Genomic DNA, 26,658 nt, shown 5'->3' on the forward strand with positions numbered 1-26,658 from the left:
GATGGACAAAACTGTTATATCATACTTTGAACTTTATGGATAGGCTTGCTAGATCCCAACCCCCATGATGTCTGCTGCATAAGAAGGTACTAAACAGTATAGTTCAACAGGTGCAGAGAACTGATTAGGTATATTTGGTCACTAGATGAAATAAAGGGTTAGGAAGAGGAAGGGCCATGATAGCGATAATGAGACAGAAACTTTCTATTCATAAGATAGAAAGGTTTACGTTCTCAAGGACAAGGTTTCCTCTTCTAAGGATGCTTTATGTCTAACACCTGTTCCTGATAATATACTTTTCTTAAATATTGCTGATGTGACTAAAAGAAGCTTTCATACTGTGCCAGCTAATGATACATGACCTTCTGATTTGTTCTTTGTTTACTATATAATGAAAACATGAATTCAGTAAAATCGCAGCAGATTCCAACCACTCTCTTGTGTGTTGTGTCTGTCTGTCATTCGCCGAACTTGTGCCTTCCTGTTACCAAGACCCTGCTTCTCCCACGGTCTGAGTGGCTCCCCTGAGCCGGTCCGTGGCAGAAAAGCCTCCAATAAGTACTAGTTATTGGTGGGAACATGGGCGGGCAGAGGTGGCTGGGTAAAGGGGGGAGCTCAGCTTGCTCATTAAAATGTGGCTGACCCTGCTCAAGCAACAATACCCACTGCTGTCCTCCTCCTAAATGACAAGTCATTATCTACTTTGATGAAGATGCTTTCCACATGTCAAAAAGACGAAACGAAGTAGAAAGGAGAATGTTTTGTCTGTCTGCATTCTCACTGATGCACGGAAGGAAGTGGAGTGGTCCGGCTTGAATAACGCATGAAGCGGGTTTCTAAGAACCGTGTGGACTCTCGTCATCGTGTGTGGCATGCTCACCTTGCCCAGGAAACGCATGGTGGTTGTGGGATGCTGGGAAGAAGGGCGCTGCCTGTTCAGAGGTTTGTATTATGTTTACAGACAGTTTATTTCTTTGTGTCACCAAATGGAACGGATCATGACTCATAAGCAATTATAGAAAATTACTCTGTAGGTAGGTTACGATCATGGCAGGGAATCAGATGAAGGCTTACTACTACTGTGTGGGTGTCTAGACCTGTAAAGATCTGAGTGGGTTTTCAGAAAGTCACAAAAGAGATACACAATAATGCTGGCCATACGGGCTCAAAAACTGTGTTGTAACTTAGCTTCAAACACAGCCCCTCTTAGATAAGTGGTTCTCAACCTGTGGGTAGTAACCCTTCAGGGTTCGAATGACTCTTTCACGGGTGTTGCCTAAGACCATGAGAAAACACAAGTATTTACATTAAGGTTCATAACAGTAGCAAAGCTAGTTACGAAGTAGCAACGAAAAACACTTTCATGGTTGGGGGCCACCACAGCACGAGGACCTGTATTAAGGGGTCTCGGCATTCGGAAGGTTAAGAAGCACTGTTTTAGACGCTGCTTGACAGGAAATGTGTCCACGCACGGCATCTCAGTGGTTGTCAAACGATTTTTAAAAGTCTTGAGTTTTCATTTCCATTTGCAAGAGACAACTCTAAGGTGACCGAGAGATTTGACTTTTGTACCACAAATCTGTGTGAGAGGCTTTTGGTGGCGAGGACAGGACCAAGCACTCCTAGATTCTACGTTCAGTTTCTACTCACCATGTGACGGAGGCTCCTGAAGTAGCCTTCCCCTTCTCCACAGAACGTCTTACCTGCTTTATTTCCTGAGTGGCTGCTATTTTGTCCTGAAACTGTAGACGTGGGACGGCTGGCGGCTGTTTTCTTTTCTTGTACTTTACAGCCATCAGGCGCTGCAGAGCGAGACAAGAGGAGACACTTCATTAGTTCCTTAAATTGATTTACAAGCATCCGGTCATCAAGGATTTACTGTTAACTTCTGTATCAGGTAGGAGGCTCAAGTCAAAAATACAAGGCAGTGCTTACTTCCCCCACCCACGAGCAGGGCACAGCAGTGGAAGGGACCAATCCTGCATCAGTGGCATGGCCCAAAGCTCAGAAGAGCACGCACCCTTGCTGTCACAGTTCACACAGAAGGCAGCCCTGGGGAATTCTGCCTGGAAACAGTCTTTTCGCTGTTGTTTTCAGACAGCCTTGGATAGGAGGCATTGGGTTACCCTGGTGCTTACTATGTAGCTCAGACTGGCCTCAAACGCATGGAAAATCCTCCTGCCTGAGCTCCAGCCTCTGCAGGAAATAAGTCTTTGAGCTCTGTTCTTAGAAAGTTCGAACAAGGAATTTTAAAAACTCCACAAACGGAACCACAGAAATCACCGAAAGGGAACCAGGAGATAATATACACTAGGATTTTGAGAAAGGCTCTGTCCCAAGTTCAACTCAAAGATAAATTAGTATTATTTCAGTTTTCAGTGCTGGGTACCAGAGCCCTCACTGGCTCACAGCTGCCAGGCAAGTGCTTTAGTTGGCTGCATCCTCGGTACAGCAAAGATTCTTAGACGCAGGGAACTGTATCCTGGGACAGGAACAAGGGGCACAAATAACAGGTATTTCTCTGGTTCTTAGAAATATAGGATTCTCCATGTCCAGGACAGCTGTTTGACATAAATTACTTGACTGAACCCATTTTTAAAGGATGTTTGCTCCAATTTCAGAAATCATGTCAAAAACACCAGTTCTTCCCTTCTCCTGCCTCTACAGCTGCTCCGCCTTCAACACCCCCCATCCCAGTTCAGCTACTTCTTTCAGCTAAACAGGTCCTGTGGAGTCATCGTTGATCTCTTTTTATTCCTCACGTTTAATTCATTAGTGCTTTCTTTTTTCCTTGGAAAGCATCTGACCACTGTGATCCCCTCTCCTGCAAGTGTCTTTAACCACGTCACTGTCTACCTGACCTCGTCGTGGCCCCTTCAGTCTGTCCTCACATCAACCATCACATGAGACTGCTTCATACCCTCCCTCTGCTCAAAACTCTCCAGTCCATGCCACCCGGAGGGAAATCCGAGGTCTCTACCATGGCCTGGAAGACTTGGTGTGCTTTGGTCTTGATAAGGCAACACCTCCCATTCTTCTTGGCTCCAGGGGAACCAGCTGCCTCCACAGTCCATCTCAGACTCTGAGCATGGGGTCAGCAGCTGGTTCACTGTCTTTGCATCTCTGCTCAATTGTGACATCAGAGTCCTCTGACCTGTTTAAGAGAGGCACTCGCCTCTCCTCCCTAGCCTGACTCATTAGTCCTTACCCATGGGCCTCTATGACTTCCTGTTTGAAGACGGCAGAACAGGATGTTATCTAGAAAACAGGGTTCCATTTGGTCAAGGGGTTGGAACCTAAACAGTGGGGTGACGATTACACCTCATGAAGACTGAGTTTAAAGGAGCTTTCCAAGATGTGTTTCCTCCCTGCCCTCCTCTCTCTAGTTCTCTGAGACAAGGTCTTGGCATCCAGCTTTGGCTGCCCTGTGCTCACAATATAAGCCAGGTTGAATTGTAATTCATGGCACTGTCCCTGACTTGATCTCTCAAGTGCTGGAATTATAGGCATATATAACTTACACCTGGGGGAAAAAATTACTGAATTTACAAGTGGATTGTAGAGACCCAAACTTTGCCTTCTAAGTGAGGCAAACACTAACTTTTTGTGGCTATATTTCAACTACATAAGGAATTTGCTAGCTAGGTTCAAACAACCTCTTTGCCTTCAGTGACAGTTTCAAAGATAAATACTGAGGAGTGGCGTGTGATTTATACACTGGGCTCTTGTTTTCAGGAAAGTTTTGTAAAGATTTAGGAAGACTGTATCCTCTGAACCATGAGCCAAAACAAACGCCCCTTAGGAGAGGAAAATGATTCAGCAGAAAGGGCTGATGATGTGGCTCAGGGGTAGAGCACTGGCCTTGAGTGTGGTAAAGGCTTCGCATCCATCTTCAGCACTGGTGCCGAGGAGGATTCAGTGGAACGGGCAGAGAATAAATGAACAGCTAAATAGCAGATGGCCTAGACCATAAGCTTCTGACAGTACTTGCTACTTAAGGGAACTTTACTTAAGCTTCCATTTTCCAGTTGGAAAGGGTCGTGTTGTGTGGTGCACACCACAGGGAATGCAGTGGTGGTGGTGGCTAAACCAGGATAGGTGTAGTGGACCGGGACAGCCCCTGACACTGCCCCAAAAAAGCAGCAGATGCCAGGATGCTCCATAACACTGTTCCGTGTGGTCACCATGGAGCGAGTGAAGCCCAGAAGACTAGGTTTGGCCTACAGTCTCATAATTAGAGAGGCAGCCCCTGAAACACCCACACTGGGGTGTCATTGGAACTTCTGTTGTTCACTATGACAGAGTAAGCTTTTCCATCATGATGCAAGCTAATCTCTCAAAAATGACTCATAAGTAATAAGTAGACGTGCCACAGGGACTGGGAGTGAGCGGCAGATGATCCTATCTATCTATCTATCTATCTATCTATCTATCTATCTATCTATCTATCTATCTATCTGTCTACTATCATTGCCAATGTATAAAAAAACTGTTTAAAAACATCCCTCTAACCCTTTACATTTGTGTTACCTTCTAGAAGTTTTATTATTAGAGGAAATGGGCAGATTTCTAGGCAAAAATCCAACTGTTGGCACACACACACACACACACACACACACACACACAAATAAAATGTACTAAAGAGAGTGTTCCACTGAGCCGGCCGGCTTGGTAGAGCATGGCTGCAGTCCCAGCCCTTTGGAGACTGAGGGAGAGAAAGAATGACCACAAATTTTCAAAAAAAATGGTCATTTTATTTTTTAAATAACCAGACTATAAATGCACCACTGGCTTAAAATATATCCCATACATTTTCATCTCTTTCTTGCTTGGCGTGCCTAACCAACATCATTTAATTTTCCAATGCTGATCGCCTTTCTTCCTTATGACAAACACCAACCCCAGCTGAGTATTCCAACAAGACGCATAGCTGTGTTCAGTGTGAGTCGTGCATCTGAATCTGCCCCAAGAAAAGCTCATCTCTTCCGTTTGGTTCTAATTTGCTATGTTGTACAAAAAGCCAAATGTCAAAGATAAATTTTATGTTCCACAATTCCCGTAGGCATCAGGGAAATGAAGTGAACACTGCATGGAGGCTGGGGTGTTGCTCAGTGGTTAGAGCACTCAGCATACATAAGACCCTAAGTTCCCAATACTGAAACAGCAATTGATAACAACAAAACTCAGGAATAAAAAACAACTACATTGGGACTGCATCTCATCCAGCTAACATAGCTATTCCTGAGAACACAACCAGGGCTCTGTGGTTGAAAGCATCTGTTGCTCTTGTAGAGGACCTGAGTTTGGTTTCCCAAGCCCAGGTTTAATGTCTCTTAACCACCTCTAACTCCAGCTCAAGGGAATGTAAGACTTTGTTTTGGTCTCTGCAGGAAGAAGCATACACGTATGCACACTTCCCCTGCCTCCATGCCACATCCATAATACAGACATAAATACATTTTAAAAATCTTTTAAAAGGTTATGAAAGAGAAGACTCAGTAAAGAGCCCATTGTGCAAGCGTGAGCACGAAAGGGTGGTGGTTTGAATGAGGGTGGCCCAAGAGCTCATATGTCTGAATGCTTGGTCATTAGGGAGTGGATTAGGAGGAAGTGTGTCACTGGGGGCGGGCTTTGGGGTTCCCCCCCCCAAGCCAGTTGTGATGTCTTGGCTGTTCCTGCTGCTTGAGATGCAGATGTAGAACTCTCAGCTACATCTGCCTGTGTACACCGCGATTACAGTGTGTGCTGGGACTACAGGTGCGCACCAGGCTTGAACTGTCAGGCTCTGTGCCCACTGCCACATGAGTCCATGCTTCGCCCACTATTTCTTTGGTGATTATAGTAAGGACAAGACCTGAATTTGATTTGAAACCTGGTTCTCATTGGCTAAGTGACAAGTAGGTAATGGGGAGATGATGCCTACATCACAGATGAATCAGGAAGATGTGTGCTAACAATGCACACAGACATGCCACACAGAGAGTTCACTCGGGCCCTTTCTCCCAACTTTTACACCCTCCCAGGCTCTGGGGACTTCCATGTCGGCAGTGTGTCTTGGAGCCAGCAAACCCGCCTCTGTTGTGTGAGTCCTCTGTGGACCACTTAAGCTAAGGCTCAATTTCCCTTTGGTAAAGAAAGCAAAGAGACCTAAGCGCTGGGAAAATAATGTCTAGGAAGGCAACCCAATGCCTTGCTGGTAGGAAATCACACAAAATCATTTGGGTCTTCCCCTATTCTCTACACACTTAGCAAACTGGCTTTCTCTCTCCTCCAAGCTTTAGAGAAAGAAAACTTAAGACTAACTTGGTTACAGTGTTCCTGGGGAGCAAACAACAGATGGGGCAGAGAAAGCTGGTGCAGCGCTGGTTTCAAAGGCTTTCAGCTCAGTTACAACCACCTTCCTGGGGTCCCTGCAGAGACGGAACATGTTGGCGTGGTTTTCAGGGTATGATCCGGTCCTGGGAAAAGCTAATAATCAGTGTTTCTGGGGTTTTGGGAGAGGAACTTAAAGATCTTTATAACACCAAGTGGAAAATATGCCTTAAAACCCTCAATCATCATAATATTAAAAATAAATTATTCATATTAATTTTAATAGTGTAGGGAATTTCACTGTATAAGAACAACATGGGGTTGGAGAGTTAATCTGGAGTATGGTGCCTTGCCTGCCATGTGTGAATCTCTGGGTTTGGTTCAGTACCCATCCCCCGCAACAGCCAAAAAAAAAAAAAAAAAGAAAGAAAAGCAAAAAACTCACCAAACAATGAAAAGAGAAATTTATCTTCGGCTTTTCAAAATAAAGAAAAAAAATCAAAACTCTTAGGAAACTATTAGATAGAGCTACACATATCACCTTTAAATTTATCGGTAGGAAAAGAAAACATTTTAAATGACTCAGGTGATTTTCCAATATTGTTTACTTGAATTTTTTCCTCAAGTTCAAATGGGAAAGTTGAGCCATATACCATGATGCTCAGTAGGCTTTTGCCAGCCTTAGGAAACTGCAGGTGATCTTCCTGCACCGTTGAAAGCTTTACTCCATTAGGTCTAAATGAGCATGCTGGAACAAGGCCAAGAGGAAGCATACAGACAAGATGCCTTGTGGACAGCCTTGGGACACTCTCCCTGATGCACTCAAGGCCAAAATACAGAGGCAGCAGGCACTGGAGACTGTTTCTCCTAAGAGCTTTCAGGCAGGCTGTGACTGAGCTTTTATGGTCCACAGCACTGGGACTTCCTATGTTCCCTGTGATGACCTGCCTTTGGAGGTCCAGGGGGTTTCCACTGCTTCCTTTTGATCTTTGAACCTATGACATGATGGAGTGCCTTCTTTAAACAGCTTTATATAATGAAAGAACTGCTCATTTGGTCAGAATTTAGATTGTACAGCACATTCAAAAAATGGATCTGGAGAATAGACCTTGGGTCTTGTGCTTGTTAGCCAAGAGCTCTCCCCTGGGAAAAACCTAAACCCTTGGTTGAAACAGAGTCTCAGGCTAGCTTTGAACTCATGATCCTTTAACCTCCCTAGTCCTGGGATTATAGGCATACAAAATCATGCATGGATTTAGTTATGAGTTTTAATAAAATAGAGAATTCGGGCTGGGATGCAGCCAAAGTTTAGAACTCAGTTCCTCTCTCTGTCTGTCATTTAATTGGCCTTTGTGGACATTCAGGTTGGGGATGGCAGGTAACGGAGAACACACGACATCACATTCAGGTTGGGGATGGCAGGTAACGGAGAACACACGACATCACATTCAGGTTGGGGATGGTAACTGAGAACACACGACATCACATTCAGGTTGGGGATGGTAGGTAACGGAGAACACATGACATCACATTCAGGTTGGGGATGGTAACGGAGAACACACGACATCACATTCAGGTTGGGGATGGTAGGTAACGGAGAACACACGACATCACATTCAGCTTTGTGTACACGACATCACATTCAGGTTGGGGATGGTAACTGAGAACACACGACATCACATTTTATCATAGTTGGATATTAGCCGTTCCAGTTTTAATCTAATAGTTTCAATCCAGACACTGCTATTGATCAGACGCTGCTATCCTCACAGATATACACTTTACATATTTATATATAATAATTCCTCATACTTATCCATTCAACTATACCTGCCAGGATTATTATAACATTTCAATCATAGATATTAACTATCCAACTTTAATTGTAAAATTTGCATTCTAAGAAGGAATAAAGCAATTTCATAACACATGCTAGCTTGGGTATTTCACACAACAGAGAGATTTTCTTCCACTTAAATTCTGAGTCATAATCACTATGACATTGTGTAGCAACAATCGCAGCTCACAGGAGTGAGCACGAGACAAATACACACTCATTGTCCCACCTGGCCTCAGCGTTCTTCCTCCTTTACATTTTTCCGATAGCACCCCACTAAAACACATGAGGCTGGGGCTCAGAAATAGTACCAGAGGTTGAGTAGCCCCTGGGGTTCTGAGGGGAAGAAACCTAGGCCAACTTGGTGACAGCGTTCCTCAGGAGAAAGCAACAGACATGATACTCAGGATCAAAATGTTCCTGATTTTGTTTTGTTTTGAATTTCAGAACATTTGTATATACAAAATCACGCATTTTGGAGATAAGATCTAGGTCTCAATATGAAATTAATTACACTTCATGTACATCTAACCTGAAAGTAATTTTTAAAAAGTATTTATTTATTTATTTTTTGAATTTTTGAGACAGGGTTTCTCTGTAGTTTTTGGAGCCTGACCTGGAACTAGCTCTTGTAGACCAGGCTGGTCTCGAACTCGCAGAGATCCGCCTGCCTCTGCCTCCCAGGTGCTGGGATTAAAGGCGTGCGCCACCACTCTCCGGCCCTGAAAGTAATTTAATATACTTTTTGTACATGCATTTTGGCTGAAACCCATCACATGAAGCCAGATGAAGAATTTTCAGCTTCTGGCATTAGTCAATGTTTAAAAAAAAGTTCAGTGTTTTATCAGACAAGATTTAAAATCAACTGAACAAGCAAGAATGTGAGGAATTTTCAATGCTACTACCCAAACACAAAGAGAATATTGCTGGTGCTGTGTAGGAAATCACAAGGCTATTACAGCTCCAGCTGACAGCATGGGTAAGGACAGAGACAAGTCTTTCAGCCTCAGAGGTGGGCAAATCCCATTGTCTCTTAAAGTAATTTACGAAATTTGTTTTGATAATTGGTTCTAAAACAGCCACCTAGCAGAACATGAGGGAAAACACGTTTTAGAACACGTATGTTCAACATGTTTTCTGGGAGTGAGGGAAAACATGTTTTAGAACACGTATGTTCAACATGTTTTCTGGGAGTGAGGGAAAACATGTTTTAGAACACGTATGTTCAACATGTTTTCTGGGAATGAGGCATCGCCTACCAAGCTGCTTTGTTTACTACTGAAGACAATCCCTTAGTTCATCTTATAGCTCCCCAGACACTGAACCAATAGAACTAAACTTTACACAATTTAAGTTCAATTAGAAAACTTTTTTAGTGCGGGAAGGTGTGTTTGCTTGAGCCAGGGTCTCGTGTAGCCCAGGCTAGCCTTGAGTTTACCAGCAGACAAGGATGACCTTAAACTTCTCATCTTCCTGCCTTCTTCTCCCAAGTGCTGGGATTACAGGCGTACATCAGGTAGGAAAAGGCTTTATAAAAAGATTATTAAAAAAAATTGTAGAGATATGTTTGTGCGGGTGAACATGTGAGTGCAGGTGCCCGAGGGTCTAGAAGAAAGTGCCGGATCCCTGGAGAGGCATCGGCTGGCAACTGTGAGCCTCCTGATGTGGGTGCCAGGGGCTGCACTTGGAGTGATCACTCAGCTGTCTTCTCAGAGCCAGGAAAAGTGCTTTTACCTTCAAACAAACAAGCAAGCAGATGGAAAACTTCCCTGCAGACCTAGGACGAGCCTCTAAATGGAAAGCCTCATCGTTTCTACCTATCGCGGCAGGCGCCAGGTTAGCTGGTGTTCGCTGGTGACTTAGCTGCTGCACATTATCCCTGTCCCTTGGGAATTATGTGCATGACTATGCAAAATCCAGGGCAGAGTACACAAAGGGAGGAGAGTCTAACCATGGGAGAGGCTTCAGTTATCATGAGAGACAGTAAATCAGAGACTGTCATTATCACCCAGCAAAAAGTCAACAGCTGGCTACAGTTATAAAATTAGATTAAGTCAATTAAGCTCGGTCTGTAATTAGAAAGAACTATTTAAATAACTCGGAAAAGAGACATAATTAGAATTCAACTTCCTTGCTTAGTTAAAGCAAAGTGTACCAGGACAATGATTTACTTCAAGGAAAGCTAACACAAACAATGGCAATATTTTACAGACTTACTATTCCGCTTACAAGACAGAAAAGCTTTCACGCTTAAGCAAAAATGCACAACTCCTGGAAACAGCCCACAGTAAACAGTGGACACAGTTTAAAACACTAGTTTGGAAAAAAATTAAATCCTGAGTATTAGCTGAAAGAATTTAATCAGTGAAGCTTGTTGCTCAATATCGATAATTGTTATTCTGTAATAAATCAGTAAAACATTTTGAAATTCTGACATGAATTACACATAATTTCACTAAGATGAGTGCTAGGCACTGAAAGACAAATTTGATCCCAGTTTCTGTCAGTGACCACTCAGCTCTGTCAGTCTCTTCTCCTCACGCCGGAGCCATTTCCTCATCTGCGACTTTGCCCTTCATGTTCACACTGCCCCCTCCCCCACGTCTCCCCAGTGATCCACATTAAATCTTCCTTTGTTTCTGGGTCCCGGCCTTACCCACATACCCGCACTAGAGTGATGCATTGGCCACCAGTGGTCACCTGCAGGGACATCAGCAGTGTCACAGACCACAGGTCACATTACGTCACATCACGGCTCACTCTTGGCACAGTTGCTCTTATAAATGTGCAGTGCCTGCAATCACCATTACACAAGTGTCCAGAACCCCGTGCATTTATCACAGCTGAGCTCAATTAGCTCTCAGGAAACTCAAGCTGTTCTTCACACCATCACTTTGTTTTCTTTGACTTTGACAACACTGTCATCTTCCTAATAGTACTTGACATTTTTAAATAATGTTTTTATTAATTCTTTGAGGATATCATACAACATTTTTTGATTCATGTTCACCTTTCCCAACTGTTTCCACATCCACACCTCCTTACCCACCCGACATCATGTTCATTGCCCACCCCCTGCTGCCAGAGTCTTACTATGTAGCCCGGGCTATACTGGAATTTTCACTGCTGGCTAAGGCAGAAATAACAGAAGGAACATTTGGTTATCTTCAGTTTTGGTGCATAACTGCCTTCTGGGCCCGTTCCCCTCCGCTGCGCCCCCCCCCCCCCACACTGTGTACTCTGTGATTTAGGTACTTCTGCCTTCCATCAGAGTCAAACCCCCAGGCAAGAGCACTGGCTAAGTTCTGGGGACCACTCAGGCTCCTACAGACACCTTGCAAGGTAGGAGACGGAGGCGTGACATGAAAACGCAGGAGCAGAGAATGATCGGCACAGGGATACAGTCTACCTCGGATTGACCAGCACTGGTTACATTCATCATGCTTTTTCTTTGACACTGGCTCTTCTATAGCCCAGGCTGGCCTCACTATGCAGTTGAGGATAACTCTTCATCCCCCTGTCTCTACCTCCCAAGTTCTGGGATAACTGGTACATACTACCACGCTGGGTGTCATCACGCTTCCTTTTGAGACTTTCTGGAAGACAGAAGCTTAGGCAGCCCAAGGGCCGGAGAGAAGTCACATTGGGTGGGTTCTGACTTCAGGTTTTTAGAGACAGGGCCTCCCTATTGAGCAAAACTGGGCTGGTGCATTCTTGCTGCCTCCCCCTTCTAAGTGCTGGGCTTACAATTATGTGGTCGAACATTCGGCTGTTTTGCCTTTTTGTGGTAAGAGAAACAATAGGGTTTGAGTTTTGATGCTCTGTTTTGTTGACAATTTCCCAAAATTCTTTGTGAGAATTCATTCATTCATTCAGTATCCACTTCATCCTCTGATGGATGCATAACAAAGTCACATTTATAGAAAATGAATGAATTTACGCCCTGGCAACGCTGAAGCATGCATGGCAGCCCGTATACGGCAGTTCTGTTGAACTTGTCCATATTGGGTTTCATGGTCTAAGTTGATGAGGACGACTGACCAGGTCTCTTCCTCAAGAGGGCACCAGATCTCATTACAGATGGTTGTGAGCCACCATGTGGTTGATGGGAATTGAACGCAGGACCTTGGAAGAGCAGGCATTGCTCTTAATCGCTGAGCCATCTCTTAGAGGTCTAGATTTCTGCAGATCTTATGACAGAAGCTAGGGCTTCATAAAAATAATGGAAAAACCCACTTGCTCTCTCGTTCTTACCCCTTCCCATGCCACACCTTGCTTAATTAAAAGACTCCAGGTAGAAAGAGAAGGAGAGATGATCACAGCAAGCTGAGAGGAGACAGGAAGGAAATCTTCCAGCCATGCTCTCTACCTAAATTCAGGCTCTGGAGCACAGCTGTTCAGGACTGATCAGTGTGCTGCTCAGCCTCAGCCGTATTAACTTGCGTCCAGTCCCAACGAGTCATGTTGACTTTGTGTCCAGCTGAATCGATGGTCAATACCTAACATGGAACAGGAAGCTAAGATGTGTAAGAACACTCAGCAAGCCCCACTGCTGTCTCTCCTCATCACTCCAACACCTCCCCGCCCGTCCACCCCTTTTCTTTTCTTTTTCCCCCACTAAATTCACTTGGCTCTCATGGAGGCTGAGGTGGAAGGTTCATTGTGAATTCACGAGAAGCTTGGGCTATATAGTGAGTTCCAAGCCAGCCTGGGGTATAATGTGAGAGAGACCCTGTTTCCTCCTGTTACCGAGAACAAGGAGAGAAAGAAAAAAAAGGAAGGGAAGGAAGGAAGGGAGGGAGGATGGAAGGAAAGAGAAAAGGAGGGAGAGAGGGAAGAAGGGGAAAAGAAAACAGAAAACTAGTTTCTAGTATATAATTAAGACACTATCGTGTTAATTAAGATGTTATTATTATATTAAGTGACAGACCTGGAACAAAGGCGGCTTTAGAAGACAGGAATGGAGCTGTAAGCTTGGGAGCCAGAGGCTGATACTTGTGTGCGGCAGGTGGCGGCTCAGCAGCAGCTCTGAAGGACGCTATCAGGCTGGTGGCTACCCCAACAGCAAGGAATCAGTTAGCGACTGCTTTGTTAGGATGGCCTGCTAGGCAGCTCAGCTCGGCTGGCTAGCGTAGGAGCGTGAAGGCTAAAGCTGCCTGGCCAGCTGTCCTGTCTACGTAGCACAGAGACAGGTATGACAGACGGGAGGTGAGGGCTGGACACCATTCCAGTACACAGCAGGATGTGTAAGGAGCAGGCACCCATCTAGGCTTACTACAATGATGGTGGCACCGTGGCTAAATCTCCAAAATGAGAAACGTACAGGTGATGGAAATGGAATATGCTAAGTACTAGGAGAAAGAGGAGCAAGGCTCTGTTGGAGACAGAGACTGACAATGGAGGGCCTCTGAAGTACAGGATATCTGTGCTGATTCTAGTCAATGAGCAAGCACTGTCCCCAGGGAGAGGGTACCATAAACAAGAGAAGGAAGGAGTTTGCCCTGTATGGCACAGTGGGGACAAAGAGCAGATTCACAGCTTTCAATCACCCTGATGAAAGAAACCCTGCCACATTCCTTCACGAAGGGTTACTATACCTTTCCACTTTCTTTGGTTTTATACGTTACATATTTGCTCTTTTCAATTTTAGGACATGCGACAAATCCTTCAGGTTCTGGAGTAAAAGCACCAGCTAAGACCAGAGAACCGTCACCGTGACAAGTCAGGGCAGAGACCCAAGATTCTGTTACATGCAGGAAGGAAGCTCATTATCATGACAGACTTTGATCTGAAAAGCTTCTAAATTTCATTAAAACAGACAGACAGTAAGAACTAGAAGTTTATATACCTGCTTCACAGAGTAGAAGGGAAGGGGGGATGTGGGTAACTTAGGGGACAGTAAGTGATTTGGGGGAAGATGAACAAACCCTTAACAAGCAGCTGCCGCTGATGAGTGGCGGTAGCTCACGCCTTTAATTCCAGCACTTGGGAGACAGAGGCAGGTGGATCTCTGTGAGTTCAAGGCCAGCCTGGTCTTCAGAGTGAGTTACAGGACAGCCAGGGCTACATATAGAAACCCTGTCTTCGAAAAACAAAACATAACAACAACAACAAGAAACAGTTGCCCACCCATGATAGTGTCTGGGTGTGGTGCCGGCTTCCGGATTCCTCCTGGGGGTAATCCAGGTTGGTCTTCTCTCCCTGATCAGACACCCACCAGAGCTCATTTTGAAGACTCTGCCCTTAGGAAGATATGAGAGGTCCCCTCTTCTTGCTACTCCCCACCTACCCACCTCTGACCAACTAATCAGTACACAGGAATGGCATGTCTTCGGGGAGCGTTTCCTGAAACCCTCAACCTCTCTTACTTACGTCACCTGTGGTTTGCATTAGCTGAAGGTCCACGTACTGCAGGCTAGTTCACCTGCCCAGGAACTACGGGAAGATGACAGAACCCCCAGAGGGTGGGCCTCACCTCACTAAATACAGTTCACTGGGGGCATGTCCTGTGAGAGGAAACTATAAATCCTACCCCTTCCTGCCACACGCCCCCGACGCCTGCTTTGGGGTAAGCATGCCACAAGACCAATAACAATGGTGCCAACTGATCAAGGCACAGACTGACGTCCCTGAAACTGTCAGACAAAAGAAAACTTCCCTCATTGAAGTACATTGTATTGGTTGTCTTGTCATAATAATGGACTTCAGACGAGAAAACACCCAGTCCACCGTGGTAAGTGCACTTGTGCTGTGGTAATGCATTGATTTCAGGATATGAAGCCGACGGCACTGGTGAGAGTAAACCAGAGCAACATTAAGATGAGCGCCATCCCCACAATCATCTCCTCAATGTCTGCCGCTGTGCCTTTCCAGGGCAGTTTACCGACAGACAGGTTGTGCTGCTCCAACGCAAGCAGCAGCCCATGGTTTTGGATCATGCGTATCATCGCAAACCTCAGGAGAGCCATTAGTACCTTAGGCTGAAGACCTGTGTGCCCCCTCCTGCCATAGCGGATGGCTCTTCTATTGGCTACAAACACTATAAAGAGAATCTGCCCAGTTTCTTGCCACGGTGTTCTGAATCAAACACAAACCTTTATTTATTTTTTTTAAATGGGATACTTAAAATAGTCTTTACAGATTAAGCCATCGAAGCATGTCTGTTTAAAGCGCTGGTTCTCTTAAGAGACTCGCTAGAGAATCGCCGGAGGGCCCCTAAGGCAAAGAGGTCTGGAGAATCCCACCCAGACCGGCAGGACTACTACCCCCAGGAGGGAGCCCAGGGTTTTAAAAGGTTCCTAGAGCATGCTGGTGCATTTAGTAGCACTGGACTGCAGAATTTAGTTTAATTCCACATTTTTTATTGCTTATCAAAAATGGCAAGTCTGGGCTTCCCGGATTAAGAGCTAATTAGTGGCTTCCAGGTTCCCTAAACCGGAGCCGGAAGTGGGTGTACACAGTCTTAGGGCCGCTCACAGGCTTTCCACAAAAGGATTCCATGCTTCAGTCCTTTCAACTCTATTGGTGATCTGGAAAAGCCACTGTGGGTACCTTCTCAGGTCATGAGTTAAGACAGAACCACAAAGCCAATAAAAGCATGCTTAAATTATACCTAAGGGTAATCAAGGTATCAAGGAATGCTTACACTATAGAATTATATTTGTTTTTTATTAACCCACTAAAGGGCAAAATATAGGGGCAGGTGTAACAACTGCCACAATTTCAAAGTAGCCACCATTCAAGCACTTCTTTGGAGCAATCGGAAGCCATTATCAAATGGAATGGAAGCACCCGCCCACTGTGTGGCACAGGCCACACACACTTGTCACCCATACTTGAAAACTGGTTTTCAGTTTCCAGGCGAAATCTCGCCAGCAAAAGACGTGATTGTTTTCACTCACGTTCACAAGGCCTGGACTGAGCCTCCTCTAAGGGTCCTGCACACGGCCAGCTTCATGGCAAACTCAACAGCAGCTTCTTTCCCAAACCCTCCCCACTCACCCTGTGGCCCCGACTCCTGCTCTCACTGAAAAGCACACCCCTCACGCAGCCTCTGCTCTCCGTGGTTCGCTTTTCAGGCTGCGAACCCTCTGGAGGGAGGAGACACCCCTGCTGCCCCCCTTCACACACCACCACCTCAGGGTACAAATACATAAAGGTGGAGGCAAACCCACCCTACTCCCAGACTTTCAGTGCGATATGAAAGATGGCCCAAATCTACAGCTTGGAGGTTTTGAGACAAATGCATTCCAATCGTCCATACGTTATGTAGTTTTCTGCAATTATGCCCTTTGAAGTAAAACTATTTTGAAATAAATAATGTTGGAGGTTAATTTCTAAATCTATAAAAAGGTACAGAGCTTTATTTTTTCAATTTAAAAAGAATTTTTAAGGTTTTTAAAACTGATTTTATGTGCACGAGTGTTTTGCCTGTATGTCTGTCCATGTCCATGTGCAGGCCTGGAATCTGTATAGTGGAGAGGAGGACATTAGATCCCCGGACCTGGAGTTACATCTTCGTGTTCTTTATCTTAGAAAGCACCCAGGGTGGTAGCTTTAGATCCTGAGGCCTAGTGGGAGGACCTTAGGTCACTGGCGGCATGGCCTTGGAGGCTGCCTTTCTCTTGTTTGCTGGCTGGCTCGTCTTGATGAAAGTTTTTCTCTGCTTCAGCATCACCCTGTGATGTGCTGACAGTCAGAAGCACAGAGCAGCGAGATCACTAATCTTAGATCAGTAACTCCAGAATCAAATCATGAGCATCAACCTTTACACTTTACAAGGTAATTATCTGTATGCTGGGTATTTCCTTACAGTAATGGGTCACAGATTAACACATTTAGCATAAAGTCACAGGAACATAAACCACAAGAGCCATGGGTTTGTGGTAGAAAGGAACGGAATTATTGTTTAGTAGGCAGACATTGTGTTTTGTCAGATAAAGAGCATGAAGACACATGGAAGTTACAAACGAATATATTTAACCCAAATACTACTAGACTTTGAACTCTGTTTAAAACTGGCTAAGATGTTTGGCGGTGGTGGCACACACCTTTAATCCCAGCATTCAGGAGTCAGGAGCCTAGGTTCAGATTCCAGAATTTTCACTTGCTTCGAGGAGAAAGTAGACATTTTTATGTTGCATATTTGCTGCTTTTCAATTTTAGGATGAGAAAATCCCTTCAGGCTCTGGAATAAAGCCCCAGTGAAGACCAGAGGAGTATCAGCATGACGGCAGGTTGCCCACTTACAGCCAGTGTGGACATCTTCAGAGACACTGGGACCTACTGAGGGACTTACTTACAGTGTGCTTTTGGGAGGACTGGGTTTCCTGTACTATTTACCTTCGTTTGGTTTTTGGTTTTCGAGACAGGGTTTCTCTATAGCTTTGGAGCCTGGAAGTTGCTTTGTAGACCAGGCTGGTCTCAAACTCACAGGCATGCCCCTGTCTCTGCCTACTGAGTGCTGGGATTAAAGGCATGCGTCACCACTGCCTAGTGTGGTTTATATTTTATTCCTCAAATGCTTCACATATATAAAACTGCATGTTGTCCTTTTTAGAATCCTACAAGTATTTTTAAAATACAGAATATCATGAATATTTTTAAGAACTGAAGGCTTCTGGTTTTTTCATAATTTTTAAATTTGATTAAGTAGAAATGAATTAAGAAATCTCAATATTTGAATTTATATTTATATTTTGATTTAGGATTCATGCATCTTAAGCTGTACTACTTACTTTTCAGGTGTATTGAACAGGGTCTTTCTACTCAAATTGCACTATTTAGGATCCTCCTGCCACATCTCCTGGGTGCTGGCATAGCTGTATGGCACCAAGCAGGTTTTAAATTGTCATATTTAAGGCCAAATTTAAAGCTCCAAAGACTGGCAGAACCAGTGACATTATTTTGAAAAGAAAAAAAAATGCCCAAGTACTTAGTACTTTAAGAAATTTAAAAAGGCATTCTTGTAGTCTTGTAAAATTATTTTTTTTCCAGTCTTAGGGATTGGACCCAGGGCCTCATGACTACTGGGTCCACCACTGAGCTACAGACACATCTGGTTCTCAATTTAACTTTTATTTTTGAGACAGGGTCTCATTTATGTAGCTCAGCTCAGCTTCAAACTTGTGATTCCCCCTACCTCAGTCTCCTCAGTACTAGGATGGCATGTCCAGCCCACAGATTCTTTTTTCTTAACTTGAACACTGCATTTATTATTGTGTGAGGGTTTATATGTGCGGGGGCACAGGTTTCACAGCGTACGTGTGGAGGTCAGAGGTCAGCTCTGCGGAGTGGCGTCTCTCATTCCCCTTTACCTGGGTCCTGTAGAGCAGACTCGGGTAGTCATAGAGACAGGTGCTTACTCTGCTGAGCCATCTCATCTACTGTCCATACGCTTTCTTAAACAACAATTTCATATAGCTCTGTGCTGCTAAAATACACGAACATCAAAATGCTGGCTTCTCCAAAGAAAAGCGACCGAGTCTGGGAGTCACAAGTAAGCAGCTATTTCGAGCCTATGAAGGAATAAGCTGGGGATTAGGTAACGATGCTCTGTGGTCTCAGGGAAAACACTGCATACAAACCTAGCTTGAAATGAGGCCCTTTAAACAACATGGTTATATAAATGCCTCTCCTGTGACTGCTGCTTCTTAAAAGGCTATAATTATGTAAGGATCATGAAATCTGATGAAGGGTTCCCATTTTACACAACGGTATCATAGCAACGCTTGACAGATACATGACCCAAGGTAAAGAAGAAAGGAAATAATAAGCAAACCTTTAATTACTGGCCAAGAAAAAATGTTCTGTTGTATTTGAAAGTGCTCCATGCACTGAAGGGTGACTAGACGAGCCCTTTCCTTACCTGCCTATGTACAGAACGGCCATGCACAACGTGCAAGGCACAGGGCATGAAGGTGAGCAGAGGCAGGCAGCACCCTGCTCTCACGGCACCCATGGCTACAGGACACAGGTGTCAGCCTCAGGAGCACACTAACGAAGGGCATCCCCACTTTGGCGTGGACTTGGAAGGGGAAGAACACAGCTTGATGGAGGAAGAAGGCGACAAAGAACTTGAATTTGCGGTGCTATCGTGATCTATGTAACGTCTGTCAGGGCTTCTGCCCTTCTCACTAATACATGCTAACTAGAAACAACTTACAATCCAATGTTTACTTCACAGAGTTCTTTACTTAATTCCTTAAACTAGGAATATTCCCTTTATAATATCATAAGTGTATCTTTAAAACAATGTAATTTCTACGAAATAACTTTTTAAAAAAATATTTATTTATTCATTCATTCATTCATTCATTCATTTATTTATTTATTATGTATACAATAGTCCGTCTGCATGTAGGCCTGAAGAGGGCACCAGACCTCGTTACAGATGGTTGTGAGCCACCATGCGGTTGTTGGGAATTGAACTCAGGACCTCCAGAAGAGCAGGTAATGCTCTTAACTGCTGAGCCATCTCTCCAGCCCCTACGAAATAACTTCTAACTGGCCAAAATACTAAACATTTACTAAATCAGAACCAACTGAATATCTTGATTTTGTTTGTTTGTTTGTTTTTCAAGACAGGAATTTTCTATGTAGCCTTGGCTATCCAGGAACTGGCTCTGTAGGCCAGGCCTCGAACTCAGAGATTCACCTGCCTCTGTCTCTCAATGCTGGGATTAAAGGCGTGCGCCACCGCAGCCTGGCTCGAATGGAATATCTTCAGATTGTCATTGTAGTCATTGTAGTCACTGTCATCAGCAGCAGCAGCAGTAGAATCTGCGATGGGGGCTTCCTAAACTGTTGAGGCTGGCCTCAAACTATTAGGCTCAAGGAATCTCCCCTTAGCTGGGACTGCGGAAGCGATCCGTAAGAAGCACCTTTTGATACATACTATAGTGTTTCAAACAGTGGCTAAATTTTCTGGGACAAGGAGACATAAAACACTATGAATTAATATTCTGTGTTTTGGAGGTGGCTAATGACAGCGTTTAGGACAGGCCAGACAAAAACATGGTTAGAGATAAGAATATGAAACCTCATATTACATTGCACTGATAATTTTGGTTAACACGAGGCCTGGAAAAGCTCTAGAGATAGGGAAGTTTCCTTTTAACAAAAGACAAGCCTCTGAAGGAAAGTTCTGTGCTCAGGTGACCCTCCTCTGAGCCAGAAACTCCTACATCCAACTGGTCTCACTCCCCATTAGCATTCACTTCCTGAGCAGCCCACTTCCACCTTCTGCCTTCCCCACACCATCCTCCAGCAGGGAGGCACTCAAACTGGGCTTGGAAAGTGATGCCTGTCACGCAGTTTCTCTATGGATCATCCACGCACACACGCGGGGCATGTGTTAGAAATGGCTTGCTTGCTTCTTAATCTGCCTGTTGTTATAATGAACTCAGAAAGGTAGAAGGAAAGTTTATTTATTTTCCTTTCCTGTATTGCAAAACTAACAAGCAGCTCAAAATGCACGGGGAAGGGGTGGGGTGGTGGTAAAAACCTTTCTATGTTTCTCAAGGGTATAATTTCAAACCATTCTGATGACAGCTATTGGCAGTAAGACTCGTGTAAAACATTCAGCATATTTCAACAAAGTTAATAATTAATGAACATCCTATGTCATTAATTTATAATAAATCCAAGCTGTTTCTGCATCTTCAAATACACTGCTTAGAATTCTACCCTAGTCTTTAGATCCCTGGGTTTGCACTGTCATAATCCACCTTCTGAAGACAACAGCCAGTGTTTAGTGAGTGTTCGGGGTCTGAAGCTCTTAGGAGATCTAACTACTTTCCATAGCCTGTAAAGGGCTTTTCTTACCGTCAAGCATACATGTTGCAATAAAGAGACTCCTGTTAGTTATGGGCAGGGGAACAATGTGTGATTATGGTGAGTTACATACAACTGGGCATCAGTATTCTCAACATTTTAGTGAGTTAGCGTTGTAGGAGGCTATTTGTTTGTTCCCCGCTGCTTGGCCCCAAAATAATCACACGGAAACCATATTATTTGCAATACTGTTTAACCAATACCTTAAGCATATTTCTGGCTAACTCATATCTTAAATTAACCAATATCCATGAATCTGTGTATTGCCATGAGGCTGTGGCTTACCACCAGGTAAAGTTCCAGTGTCTGTCTTGGGCGAGGTTGCATGGCTTCTTACTGACTCCACCTTCCTTCTCCCAGCATTCAGTTTAGTTTTTTCCCCCTGAGCTCTACTCTGCCCTATCAGGCCAAGACAGTTTCTTTATTAACCAAAAATTCACAGCACACAGAGGGAAATCCCACATCAAGTTAGCTTGCTTTTTTTTTTCCTTTTCTTTTCTTTCTTCATTTTTTGAGACAAGGTTTCTCTGTGTAGCTTTACAACATGTCCTGGAACTTGCTCTGTAGACCAGGCTGACCTCGAACTCACAGAGATCTACCTACCTCTGTCTCCCGAGTGCTAATTTGCTTTCCTTTATGTTGTTTTGGAGGTATTGGGTGCATGAAATATTTTTATGAAATTTGTTAAAGAGCATGTACTTTTAAAAAATCAGCTGAGTAACACTGAAGAAATCATTTCCAAGTACATAATTAATCTGTTTATCACCAGTTCTTACACCAACAAATACAGAGCAGGCTAATAAATTTGAAGCTTTCCTGGTACTTATTATTCAGTTCAGCTAGCTTCACACTTGATCCACCTGCCTCAGCTGCTAGAGCACTAGGGTTTTAAACCTATGCTGTCACCATACCCAGTTCAGATAAGGAATTTTGGCTCTTCTTTTTGACGTGTGAGACTACGTAGTTGTGACCTGTGTGTATACAGATTCTTATGTGTGTATTCTTTAGTGTTAGTTATAACTTCGGAAAACATCAGCAAAACCGTTACTTTTCAATATTTTACCTGTGTATTTTAGCGACAGCTTCTGAGGAATCCTTTGCCTACCAGGCACACAGAGCCATGAGGCTCTTCCCAAATTGCCAGAGGCTACAGAAACAAGCCCCCTTTGGTCTACTTAGTTCAGTTCTGAACTACACAAATTTGGCCATTTCCACCCAATACAACCATCTCTCCATTTGGTGCGTTAAGCCCCCGACCATCAAGTGCTGGCAGACAGGAAAGCTCAACCTTCCTCATGCGATCTCGTCACAGCTTAGAAGATCTTTCCTTAGTTACTATTCGTGCAAAGAACCATGAATAAGTACTTGAGATAGTAAATTTGGTACAAAGTGGGCATGATGTTTCAGGCCGGTTACTTCAGCACTTGTGGGCTGTGGTCCAGCCTGGCTTACAGTGTGAACCCTTGTCTCACACACACACACACACACACACACACACACACACACACACACACAAATGCTGATAAAAAAGCTGGGAGAGATGTGGAGACTAACACTATGGTTTAGAGATAGAGATGGCTTATATTCAAAGGGTTCAAATGCTGGAGGCCTGGTACTCATGTAGGGGTAATGACAAAAGAGAGAGAGATTCTATGTATGTTCAATTTCTTTAAAATATATTTTGACCTGTAACGGGTTGAATCCTCAGATGCAGAACCCTACAACTACAGAAGTTGAAATATTATAGGTGATGAAAAGCTCCCAATTACCAGGGAAATATATTAAAACCATGGTGAGTATCATCTCACACTGAGGATGTTTTACTATAAAGAAAAAGCACAAATGTTGATAAAGATGGAGTAAAGCTGAACCCTTGCATGCCATTTAATGGATACAACTGTTATGGAAAGCAGTATGTGTGAGGTGCCTCAAAAATTAAAAACAACAAAAACCCAAGCAAGTACTGGAAGCAGAATTACAGTCTAGAAAAACTGGAATCAGGACCTCAGAGAGCACCTCTGCCCTCACATTCTGCCCAGGGCCAGGGCACAGCTTAAACGTTCCTTTAGTGCTTCAATGGATGAGAAAACATGGTCCGTACAATCGTACGGAAGCCTTAAAATAACCGCACCGTGAGGAGGAAGCTGCAGCACAGACAAACTCGGAAGCGATTCTCCTGTTGTCACAGGGCCAACAGCACTTTGATGTGCACAGCAAACTCACAGAAGCAGAGTCAGCTGCCAGGGACCAGGGCGAGGAGGGGAGGAAGAGCAGTCATTCATCAGGTTTAACGCTTTGGAACACGGATCAGTTCCAGAGACGCTGCTGCCATACAGCACCGCACAGAGAAAACAACGCTGCCTGATACTGTAAAACATCAGGGGCCGCGCTTGTGCTGAATGTTCTTGACAGAGTTTAAAAGCAAAATTGAACAAAACAGAGGCTGGGGAAGTAGGTCACTAGTGGTAAACCTGTCTTAGTAGAAGAGTTCCATCCTCACCTCCACAAAAATTAAAAAAACAATCGAAATTATATTATATTAATAAAAAGGAATTTAGTAATATCTATTCAGATATTAAAAAGTTCAAAATTAAAGACTCCACAATCCCTCTTTGAAACGTCACCTTAAGGAAATAACCTAAAACACAGAAGATACTTTTATATCTAAAGATGGTCCATTAGAATAACATGCCACCGGGAAAAAAAATCAAAAGTAACACGGGGAATATCCCTCCATGGGTTACTATATAACCAGCAAAATGAAGGCACTTAGCGGCAGTATTATGGCTTGTAACTAAATTATGGCTCTGCACCGATTCCGAAAGTGGATACAGGAAGGCTCTTAAGTCTGCACCGTGGCGACAAGATTGCATACGGGTGAGGTTTCTTTAGTGTTTCTGTCAAGGGTTGTATAGTGTTGAAGCATATTTTCATTACCTAGAATAAATCTCAGAAGCGGTGTTGTTTTAAAAAGACAGCTGAAAACAAACACACCTTTGCCCTTTAAATGGATTCATCTCCTTAATTTCATCCCTGAAATTCACTCGGACCATAAAAGGCAAAGGGGAACAGGTCTACTCGGCTGTGGTTTCTGCTGCTCGTACGCTGGTAGCTGGTAGTTTTGCTTTCGTGCTGGGAGACAGGGTCTTGCTACAAAGCACGCCCTGGCCTCCAACTCTTGATCCTCCTGCTTCAACTGCACAGCCCAGTACTGGGAGTAAGAGTGGGTAGCATGTTGCCCCACCCCCTGTCATGTGTCCTTTGGAAAGACTGTCCCTTTCTTGTAGGTTAGAAGGATCTTCTGCGCTGTCTTTACCCTCCAAAAGAAGCAAGTTCACAACCTGCTTGGTTGTAACTTACAGAACCTGGCCTTATCAACCATCACCGGAGAATTTAGCTCCTCTACTGCTGTTGGCTGTGAAATTGCTGAGTAGATATCATGATAGACACCACACCCAAGAGCTGTTTTGGAATTTAAACTTAAGAAGGATCATTTGCGGTAAGCCGGAAGCACAGTTAATGTAATGAGGAACACAATTCTTCTAGGTGCACAGAGAACACGTTACTTGATTTTACACCCATGGTGAACGCGATGCTCAGTTTCTCTAGAGGACTTCAATCAGCTCAGGTGTTGTAGCTTACAGATGGCAAAGGCAAACAGGTATGAAAAAGTCTAAAGCACTACACACTTTCACATGACCGAGAACTACTTCAGTACATGGCCCCATCGGGCCACCAACACCCATTGTAAACCTTTAAACGCACTTAATAATCCTCTATGAATCCACTGAGGAATATTTAAGAAGACTCCAAGTTCCACATTTGGTAAAAAAAAGAGTTCTCACATATAGAAAAACGCAAATATTTAAGTATCTTAGTTCTTAGTGATTTAATTTCATTTAAATGTAGCTAACATCTTTAAATGACATATTTGCTTTTTTTTAAAAAAAATATCGACCATAACTGATATCACACTATTCTTTGTGGTAAGATAAGGATCCACATAGCCTAGGCTGGCTTTGTGTTCTCTACATAGGTAAGATGATCTCCCAATTATCTTCCTTCCACCTTAAGTTGAAAATTTTGATTATCAGAAATATACAGCAAAACAGATCTACACAATGTAAGAAACTTTCTTATTGGTTCCGGGGATCAACCAGGAGCTTCCCACATTGTAAGCATGTGCCACACCCCAGCCTTAAGACATCTGAAAATGTTACATAAAGTGTTAATCTTCGACTTTGTAAAGGTTGTTAGAGAAAAACACGAAACTTTGCATTGTTAATATTGGATCAAACCAAGTAAGCAGAAAGATTAAACGTTAACTTTTACTTTCTTGACCGTAAAGAAAGTCATGTCATGTCACTTGCTCTTTGGTCATGTTTTATTCTGTGTTTAAAGACATTAAAAACATACTGGACAAGCTAGCAGATTACAGTGCAGAAATGGTTTGTGGCATTACCTTTTCAAACAGAATAGGAACGAGAAAAGTAATTTCTCATTAAGAATCATGTTTTTAAGAACTCCTGTAGATATTTTGAAGTAAGACACCAAAAAGCCTAATTATTAGTATCAGGGAATTTATTTATACACATGTACCTCTCTAATACATGATCGGGCATTTTAGATTTTAGGAGCGAAATCTCCTTGGCATAAAGAACCACAGCTGTTCTTACTCACACCAGGTAATCACATATTAGCTGTTTACGAGTGTTAAAAGTCTGAAGGTTTGAAAGACCCTGTCAAGCTTACAGTTCAATAAAAATCTGATGTTACTTTGAGGTTTTGATATGAGAAACAAATTACAGTGTCAACTTATACAAGGGCCTTCAATTCAGCAGTAAAATTTCAGTTGAGAGACTATTCACTAAATATCGACTCAGTAAAATACTATCAGAATAGGTTAGGGGCTTTAGTTACATGTATAATAGGCGCTAAGTCTTGGAACTCAGGATGTTCCACACCTTCAGGTGACAATATGTGGCACTACCTTGTTACAACCCCCCCCCAATTAATTTAAATCTCTTCCCTTTCCCTTTAAGCCATCTCATTTCTAAAACACACGCAGAGTTTTAGGTTAAGCTCCAGCAACTGTGTCTGGACAGCCAAGAGTCAGGAACAACACACTTTTCCTAGAGAAAGAACTTTCTGTCCTTAATTCACCCCACCCCCAGAGTTCACTCCTGCTGAGTGTTTGTGTGTTTTGGTCTGGAGAAGTAAGTTAAATTACATTTAACCTAGCATACTTTGAAGTCTTGGAAGATGTAGGTCAGTAAATGACGGTGCTTTGACAATTTTAATCTTACTCATGGCTTTTTCCCCCCACAAATCTGAACATCATCCATCCCAGAAAGGTTCCAGAAAAGGAGTGTGGTCTCAGACTGGGTGTGGCGGCGCACACCTTTCATCCCATTGCTTGGGAGGCAGAGGCAGGCGGATCTCTCTGAGTTTGAGGCTAGCCTGGTCTAAAAAGCAAGTTCTAGGACAGCCAGGGCTGTTACATAGCCCTGTATGTAAACCACACACACACACACACACACACACACACACACACACACACACACACCAAAAACAAAAACGAAAGTGTGGCCTCTTCTACGCCTCTGTCCTTTGGGAGCTAGGGATGGGTTCACTAACTTACGAATGGATTAGGGGCCTGCTAGCCTTCCAGAAGC

At 43.7% G+C, this 26,658-nt stretch overlaps 1 protein-coding gene across 12 annotated transcripts in view; it reads right to left on the minus strand.

Annotated features, from left to right (window-relative positions):
* Positions 1 to 26,658, minus strand: part of Map7 (microtubule associated protein 7) — a 137,865-nt gene that overhangs the window by 49,755 nt on the left and 61,452 nt on the right. For all 12 annotated transcript variants that reach the window (XM_075948104.1, XM_075948074.1, XM_075948046.1 and 9 more), the window contains one exon: positions 1,704 to 1,802. In XM_075948104.1, coding sequence (XP_075804219.1) covers positions 1,704 to 1,802 — 99 coding nt within the window. The remainder of the gene's footprint in view (positions 1 to 1,703; positions 1,803 to 26,658) is intronic.

Source organism: Microtus pennsylvanicus, chromosome 1 (genome assembly GCF_037038515.1).
Source record: "Microtus pennsylvanicus isolate mMicPen1 chromosome 1, mMicPen1.hap1, whole genome shotgun sequence".
NCBI classification, from domain to species: Eukaryota; Metazoa; Chordata; class Mammalia; order Rodentia; family Cricetidae; genus Microtus; species Microtus pennsylvanicus.